Genomic DNA, 8,979 nt, shown 5'->3' on the forward strand with positions numbered 1-8,979 from the left:
CCCCAGTAAGGAGCATGAGGAGCACTTGAACGTTCATGCCGACGCGCATGAAAGACTCGATACAGTGCTTCAATAGAGCTCTCAAAAAGGCTATCGCGAGCAGCTTGCTCTGACCCGCACAACTACTACTATGGTCGCGGACGACTTGAATGAAGGCTGCAATATTGATGACTTCCAGGACCTCGATAATATGAATGATATTTCGGTTGCAGGGCTGCTCGACGCCTATTCTCTAGCTGACCATTACAACCCGCTCGAGCTCTCTCAGACATCAGGCATTCTCCGACAGTTTCTGGTTCCGGAAGACAGCTTGCTTGGATGTTCTGCGAGCCAAAGTGCCACACGGTGTGGCCCACACCCCCTTCAGAGGGCCTCCCGGCGCACCGCGATTCAGCCGTTTATGAGAGTACTCTTCACTCTGCAGTGCAGAGCGTATCGCGTTGGAGTTCGTGGTACTCGCAGGAGGACGCGTCGGCTATGGAGAGAAGATTCCGCCTACATCGTCGACCTCCCCTAGTGATACGAGCGGCTGATGGGTCACAAGTACTGATCCTCAGCCCGGCGCACCACGAGGAAGCTTATATTGATAGGAAGGGATGGAGCAGCATTAACATGATGGTTGTATGTGACTTCGATGCAGTCTTTCGGTATATTGATTGCGGATGGCCTGGATCTACTCATGATTCGAGGGTATTTACGAATAGCTCTTTGCCAAAACGGTTGCAGCAACTATCACCGTACTAGGTAATTTGGGTTATCCGTGCAGGAGTTACATACTAACCTCTTACAAGAATAACCACAAACCGCCGCTGAACCAAGTGCAAAGTCAATATCGAGACTGTCTGTGCGCCGCAAGAGTCATCATCGAGCAGGCCTTTGGGTGGCTAAAGATGAGGGTCAGGATCAGGGTTTATCCATTTTGGGAATAATGGCACCTTGTTCCCAATATGGGAAATTTCCCGGAAATTCCGGGAAAAATTGCGGGAAATTTCCCATATTGGAAAAAATGGGAAAAATGTTTTTTCCCTGATAAGAGGATCTACTGGCTGGCTTTTTCATCGGATACACTTCGATCGACAGACCAGAAACGCCTTCAAAGTCGAGATCATGAACATACTGTTCCTTTCGAGCTATGATGATGAAGAAATCGTCATATCAATAGTTACAACTTGTACACAACAGGGTACATTGTAACTTACAAGAATGGCGATCAATAGTGACAAATACCATAGAACTTGCTACCCGTTGCTGTCTATTGTCATAAAACAGGGTGTTTTTATCCTAATGCTGCTCTCGTAGTCTTCAAGGGCAGCGGCCATGTCGTACTTACCCTAGATATGACTTCTCACTAATTGTTCCAATTTTCATGGTGTGGCGCGCGCTTTCCATTACAATTAGCTATTTACATAGGTTTATTCAAATAATCAGTGGATAGTCTATACGTATGATGAGATCCTTATCCTAACTAATCTCGAAGTTTTTCGAGTGAAGATTCAGGGCATTGATTATCTGCGTTAGGGACTTCGTTCTTAGCTTTTTGAAACGCTACGTCTATGATAGACGGTCTATCGCTCATGATGGACGGTCCATCGAAGGGAGAGTTTAAGCCCGATGGTTTCTACCAGCTGTGTTATACCCTTGATGGATGAAAGTACACATGCCACTTTTGCCAACGTCCACTCGAAGCGTTTGGTATTTGGAACAGCTGGAAGGCACGACAACATCTCAGCATGCATCATTTTCATTTGGTCGCGGCCAACTGGCCCTCAACAATGTCCCAACTCAACACTGAAATCGTATATATATCGAAGTTTTGGACTCCCAAGCCGTTGGATAACTAAAACTGAGTCAGATAATCTGACTCAGATTTCGTGAGAGTAATGTTCGATGATAGGCGCACTATAGAGAGACTTGTGGAGAAGCGCGCGCCCAGGGTGGGAAAAATCGCTCACACGGCTAGAACACTGCTCTTGCACTTTACTATGGACATTTAAGAACACTGGGATAAACATGATCGCTTTATGAGTATGACCCGTAGTTTACACTGCTCAGGGAGAGAAAAACGAGGTGTTTTCGCATTTTTCCCAAGGGAAAAACTGGCAGTTTTTCCGGGAACGGGAAAGTGGGAAATTTCCCAAGGGAAACTTTTCCCATTTTCCCAATGGACAATCCACAACGGCCTGATCAAGGAGACTATTACTCTCCCTACCATCATCGACATCATCTCGGCATTGGACGCCGTCACTTGTCACCCCAAACATCAAAACATTCCTTGGTGTTTCGCCCAACTGGACTATGTAGCTGCTTATCGGCAGCTCCCCTGCAGTGCCATCGAGTCGAAGTTCCTAGCTGTGAAGGTTGAAAAGCCGAACGGCGAGCAATTGGTCGCGTTAGTAACGCGGCGTTACACAAGAGGCTCCCATTCGGCCTGCGGGTATCAGGTCTCTGGTGGTGCAGAATAAGCTCGGCCCACCTCAGAATTTACAGAAGCCTAACCAAGAAGTACGTCTCTATTCCTACCTGCTATGTTGACGACGTCTGCCTTCTCGTTCCTGCGACCTTGGCACCTTTTCTAACGGCAGTATACGCCTTGATTATCAAGTCCCTCGGCTTTGAGGTTGCCTGGCACAAACTTACTATGGCTTCAAGTGATCCCACCGTTCTGGGGTTCACCTTCCATGTCGACAAGTCCCCAACGACTCAGGCACCTGCCGGGTGCGCTGCGAACACAAGCTGATCCGTGTAGCATGCAGGCTACATCAGTCGCTAGTTGGATCAAGTTTCAGTGTTTTTCTTATATATTCCGGTTGCGTTGCCAGTCTCGTCTGTCAAAGTCTCGATCTTTCCCCCCGATCGGTGGTTATTCTTTTCCTTTCCTCTCTTTTGTAGTGTACTTTTCCTTCCGTCGCTACCACTCCCTCCTCATGGCACGAGTGTCAGTCCCGTCCAAGAAGGTTTCCGTCATCCACGATGACATCGACTCCGTCCTAACCTCTGGTCGCCTCTCCTTGAGAACTGCCAGGCGGCTGACTGGACGCCTCCTCTGGTTCAGCCAGCTGACGTGGTTCCTCAGGTCGTATTTGGGCTCCTTATACAGCGCCATCCGTCAGATGGAGCTCTCTGGGCGAAGGTCAGTCACGATCGGGAAAACGATACGAGCCGATTTGTCCTCATGGAAGCTGCGAATCGCAAGTTTATCTTATGAAATTCTCGACCTATCGGCAGGGTCCGTCTACGTCAGTGCCTCCGACGCGTCTCTGCCGATACCGACCAGAGACTCTCTGGTCGGTATCGGCGGTTGGCTGTCATCTCTAAGTTCGCCCGACGCCTCTCGGTTGTCGGTGTGGTTCTTCTAGTGTCCCTTGGTCGAGCTGCCTGTGGAATGGTCCGAAACAATCTTCTCCCTAGGTTCGTTGCCGATGCCCGATGACGTAGCGGCTCTGGAATTGCTAGCTGCATGTCTCACCATCTGCCTAGCCGTACAGAAAATGCGACCCATTGATAAGTTGATTCTATTTTCTGATAATTCTGCCTGCGTTCGTGCCATCAGCAGATGTTTCTCGTCAACACCCCGAGGATCTGTCATTCTACGACGTTTGGCATTATGTTTGTCGAATCTTTCGTATTGCCCAAGGATAGAAGTGGTCCATTTACCAGGAAAATCTAATATCCTGGCCGACTGTATCAGTCGGAATGTCCCAACCGCAATTGGCGAAGTGGCCGAACTCGTTCCCTGCCATCTCTTGTTCTCCCGCCTAGATAATTGACGAGGCTATATCTTCCAGTCCCTTGCTCTGCCAGCTGTGTGAACGCCTCAGAAGTGTGCGCGCGCTAGTTCTCTCGTTTCCGACTTCCCGTGTTGTTGAGTGTCTGGTGGTCTTCTTTCTCTCCATGAGTTGCTATGTCAGCAAGGCTGTTTCCCATGTCCGACACGTTCCTGGCTTGGCACCCTCTGCCTTGCGTTGACTGGACACCAATCGGTATCTCTCAGTCGCCCCCGTCCCCGAGATCCGCCTTGAGGCATCAGGTGCTCCACACTAATACGGCGCCCTCACCCCCGGTTGATAACGTGCCAGGCCCAAGTCCCGCAGCTTGCACTAGGTCCGAGGTATCCCCTTTCCACCTATACCTTTTCAATCACGGGTTCGCTCGTTCTCCCTCGCTCACCGCCACCCGAGCGATACAGTTCGCAGCCTCCTTCACGTCTTCCTCGCTATCTGAGTTTGTGAAGAACGGGCACGCCTGGTCTACCCAGTCACAGTACCGTTGTGCTCTCCAACTGTACTGCGCCGTCTGTGCCGCGCACGGGGTATCTCCTAGTCCGGTCGATTCGAGGTCTTTGGTCCTACTCATCGGGTCTATGACCAAAGCTGGTTACGCGTTCAGCACCATCACCAAGTATTGCTCTCAGGTGAGAAACGCAGCCAGACTCAACAATACCCTGAGACTGAACGACGCTGACCAAGCCACTATTCAATTGGCTATGCGTTCCGCCGAAAGGCAACTCGGTTCGGCGACAGCGAGGGCCCTGACCTTGTCTAAGGAGCAAGTCCTCCAAGTGGCCACCGAACTCGACCGGGTCAGAGTGGACTTCGCGGACGGTTTCCTCGTGGGTACCATGGGTTTGCTGCGTGTCGCCGAGATGTTGTATATTCGAGCCCAAGACGTCGACCCCTTCGCCACTACGGCTGACGGCATACCAGTCTGTGGAGCAACCCTGAAGATCACCCGATCCAAGTGCGACCAAGGTGCCAAAGGAGTTTGGAGGCCTCTACCGTGCACGTCTTCACCTAGGGTCAACCTCCCTACTGTGTGTTCCTCGAGGTTTTGTGCTGCCCATCTGTTATTGAGGCGAGCCGCTGCCGCAAACAACATGACCGATCGTTTGTTCCCGTTCTCGAACTCCGCTTTCAGTGCGCATTTAAGGTCCGCTATGGCCACTGTGATCGGCCAACCCAACGAGAGCGTACGCTTATCTTCCCACACAATGCGTCGCTCCGGCTCCGCGATATGCTGCGACGCCCCAAATTTTTCAGTGCCCCTAGTCGCCGAGTTCGGCAGATGGTCCACCGCTGACACCCTCCAGAACGTGTACCTTCGGGACAATGCTCACGCGTTCAACCGGTTCGTGTCGGGCCTCCTCGTTGCTTGGGGTTCATAAGGCGCGTTTAGCCCTTTTAGCCAGCATCTCGTTAGGTGCGATGACTTGCTGCTCTTAGCCTAGTAAGGTTAGCTATCTGCTTCTATACAACCTCCAATTGTTGTGTTCCGTAGTGTAGCGACGGCCTGATAGTCCGCTAGATCTTCCGCGTTTCCTACTCCCCCCCTTGAGTCGACTACGTTTTTGACTCGCGGGCTCGGGCTTTTGGTCTCGTTATAAACGCGTCGATCCATGGAGCGTGACTAAGGATGCACCCTGGGGTTCAGATGCCCTTGGTTACATCGTTGTATTTCTTCCCTAAGGCTCCAATTCAGGCTGTACTGAGCTACAGTAGCTCCGACGTCGTGGAATCCTGGATCGAGCTTAGCGAGCTATAGCCTCGAACGGCCCCTCGACTTTATTATTATGTCATCTGTATATCATTGTATCATGGTGTTCAATAGTCTGTAAGAAGCCGGTCACGGCCCTTCGTCAGTGAAGGACCATCGTTCTGTCGTATCGGAGATGCCCGATTTTAGTCCCAACTGTCCTGAAGTCAGTTTTCCTTTCGGCTACGGATCTCTTCTTTCGGGAGGGTGTGGCGAGAGGTAGTTGTTCATCTCGGCCCTGGTTTGCGTTAGGAAACCGGCCACGAGAGATCATCCACCTTGCAGTTGCCGAAAGCTACAAATCACGGACCCAGTTTACGGGTTCCGTGTTGTGGTTTTCGACCACTGCCCCTCCCGAACTCGCAGATCAGAGGTTTCATCGAATGGACTCCACTAGAAGCGAGTCGGTTCTCGCTTGGAGCTCATTCAATTATCGAGAGGGGTATCCGTCGAATTATCACTAATTAATACCCTCAACTGTTCTTGAACACTACCCTCTATAGCAAAACGAAGCTCCGATTCTTACGGGTTCATTGATGACAAAAGTTCAACAAAACGGCGAATAGTTGGTATATAGCTCGTACGAAGCTTGGCCGGTGAGTTTTCTAATATCGCAAATCAAGATCCGTAATGAGGACATACCACGAAACATAACGAAATTCACGAACAGAAGACATCTATCATTCGTGGAAATAATACATGAAAAGTAGTAGTATAACAGTAATGCAGGTCAACTGTGGATTAGAATTGTTGAAATGCCGATCATCCACGTCGTCCACAATCCTACTCCTCACGAGGATATTCATCGAGTATCCTTAGAGAGATGACAAATAGACAACTGCAACTCACCATGACCATTCATAAGGTGTGAATCTACCACAACTTGTAGCTGATACCGCCTATTGGAGCATATACGAGACAAGACTAATAACAGAAGAAGCACTTCCAAACAAATCCCGAGGCCCTCCAAAGCTGGGCGAGGAGTCCTCTCAGAGGACTATTTTAATATTTGTCAGCCGAGTCATCACCAATAATGATGTGACCGAACGCGATCATGGAGTATATGACGCAGAAGAGTTTCATTTTTATATTCTTCGTAGACACTAGAACGCTGGAATTGCCGCAACATCTGCACGCATAAATTGTTAAGCCTTACGAAGCCTTCGTGCTTGTTAGCCCACAAAGTAGCTAAGAGTTGGAGGCGTTGACGACTCTACTCTGATGAGAGGTCGTGCCCTCAGAAGTTGAGTGGTGAATGTGAATAGTTGACTACTGTGAGTCCATGTCGACTACTCTAGCTTCGAGTCCATGTGAACAAGCGGATTCTACCATGCAATGCATGGCATGCATACATGACTACTGATAGGTGCCTCCTATATGTTGGAGCATTCGTGATTTAGGTGGAGCCTGATGTTCCACGCACGTCTTACCATCCCTTATGTCATCAATCGCTCAGCTAGCTCAGACTAGGCAATTTCCCAAGAAAATTTTCATGACAAATTCACCGTTCATGAGTCGAAGGATCACTTGAGCAACTATACAAAACCATTAAGAGGTTCGCCCTCGTCAAGGTCCGAAAGGAGCGTTAATCCTGATCGGATTCGCGGCTTGAATTTCAAGCGCATGGTAAGCGCCCCGCATGCACACATCCAGTACCGTACTGGCAGTACGAAGTTTGCACACAAGCAGAATACAATGAAGAGAGAGTAGCTGATACACGGTTCCGTAGCCAGCGGGCCGATAATTTAGGGACCTCAACCCGTACCAACTTAAGGACTTTCTTAAGGTAACATTCTGGAATCTCGAGGAAATGGCGGAGTGATGATGGTTTGACAATAATATTTGCAGATTCTCTATAGATGGAGATAGATCAGATGACCATCGTTATAATTATCGCCGTCTTGTGGTGGAAGTTCTACCGTAGAACATCAGAGATATCGGTCTCGTCTACAGTGTAGGCGTTGGAAATTGGTATTGTGTACGGGAGGAGTGTTGCGACGTTATAACTACATATATTATATTCTCGGTCTTATACCTTCTAAATCTTCCACGGCTCGAGGGCGTTCTCACCCCTCCAAGCCAATGGCTTGAAGCCAATGAAAAATTAATATTTTACATTTTACAATCATCGACGAGTTGGATGGAAGCTTAATTTCATCTTCGAACGTCGCGATTGTCTACCCGCAAGAACTTCTGATGTAACTCGGCCGGAGTTGTGTTGCGTTCTCGGCCTGCGCGGAGCTTTCGCGACATTGAACAGGAATATCACCATTATTAAAGCCCAACGGATACTACCGCAGTATTACTGCGAAACAGGAAAGGTGATATTAGGAATTTGAGCTTTGTGGTACTGCATACTTTACGATAAAACGGCACAGGAACGGAGGAACATGATAATGTGTCTCAGCAGATAATTTGGAAGTCAGAATTTCTGATTCGCTGCGAATCAGAGAGGTGATTCACTACACTGTTACAGACTGTAACTTACAGTGTAGTGAACCATCTTTCTGATTCGAGACTTACAATAACTCGCGTAAACCACTCACAGGTATGAATGATGTGACGTTACGTCACTGACGTAGAAGCTCCTCGGATACGGTGAAATCATTTGCTCTGTTCTGTTGAACAGAGTTACCAGTTCCACTAGTCTAGTGGCACTAGATCATACTGCCGTCCGCTTCGGGAGATCTACCGCGGAAAGTGTTCAACAGATCTTCTTGGGGGGCTCGAGACGTCCCGCATGAGAAGGTCTACCAGAGAGCTCCCTGAGTGAAGGCTTCCAGGAGCCGCTCCTCAGGAGCGCATGAATCCTACGTATGCCCTTGACTGCACAAGTCGCAGAAGTGACGGATAACATGAGAAAGATCCAAGATGACCGAAAATAATAATTCAACTGGAGTTCATCTGGTCCCGTTCACCGTATCGTTCGGGAAAGTGCCATTCAGCAGCTCTCAATGAACCTGCGAAGAACGTGAAACAATTGAAATTTCGAGAGAAGATCACGACTGATTACCTGCGAAACTATCCGAGGGCATCTCGCACATGGAAACTAAAGCCTCAGATGAAAAGGTCTGTTACCTGCTTGAGGATCAAAATGAGATCTACAACTGACACGTCAAGGTTTACAAAGAAAAGCCCCTGTTCTTAGACTCTCTTCAACAGTCGCAACAATACATGTAAAATCCTTGGGGGGTCGGACAACATCTGCAGCTCGGCAGCGGGCACTTTTGGGGGCATCCAGAAGCCATCAACGGACCCGGCAGGACTACAGGGTCGGCGGATAAGGACTCATCCTTTAGGGCTGAGAACTGCACAAGGCAGTATAGGAAGAAGAAGATCGTGGAAAAAGAGCGCATGTAGATTGAGAGATCAACGCTGAATGTGTGAGCAGTCGAGCACATCTGGTAAGTTCGCCAGGTGCCTGACATTAACGGGTACATCATGTGCATG

General features: G+C 49.2%; 3 protein-coding genes across 3 annotated transcripts in view; 2 read left to right on the plus strand and 1 right to left on the minus strand.

Annotated features, from left to right (window-relative positions):
• Window positions 1–130: 130 nt before the first annotated feature.
• Pmar_PMAR004223 (hypothetical protein) lies at window positions 131–2,737 on the plus strand (the record flags this gene model as incomplete). Its single annotated transcript, XM_002768586.1, has 6 exons — window positions 131–406; window positions 463–543; window positions 641–744; window positions 767–896; window positions 1,895–1,934; window positions 2,442–2,737. The coding sequence occupies 6 exons, from the start codon at window positions 131–133 to the stop codon at window positions 2,735–2,737; spliced, it is 927 nt and encodes a 308-aa protein (XP_002768632.1).
• A 1,623-nt stretch (window positions 2,738–4,360) lies between these two features.
• Pmar_PMAR004224 (hypothetical protein) lies at window positions 4,361–5,161 on the plus strand (the record flags this gene model as incomplete). The annotated part of the gene is made up of 1 exon (XM_002768587.1): window positions 4,361–5,161. One exon carries the CDS (start codon window positions 4,361–4,363, stop codon window positions 5,159–5,161), a length of 801 nt encoding a protein of 266 aa, XP_002768633.1.
• Window positions 5,162–8,898: 3,737 nt separating this feature from the next.
• The window catches only part of Pmar_PMAR004225 (hypothetical protein), a gene marked incomplete at both ends in the record, with an annotated part of 1,372 nt that continues 1,291 nt past the window's right edge, over window positions 8,899–8,979 (minus strand). Inside the window, one exon of the mRNA XM_002768588.1 lies at window positions 8,899–8,950. Coding sequence (XP_002768634.1) covers window positions 8,899–8,950 — 52 coding nt within the window. The remainder of the gene's footprint in view (window positions 8,951–8,979) is intronic.

The sequence above is a fragment of the Perkinsus marinus genome (assembly GCF_000006405.1).
Source record: "Perkinsus marinus ATCC 50983 genomic scaffold scf_1104296967842, whole genome shotgun sequence".
Classification (NCBI taxonomy): domain Eukaryota; phylum Perkinsozoa; order Perkinsida; family Perkinsidae; genus Perkinsus; species Perkinsus marinus.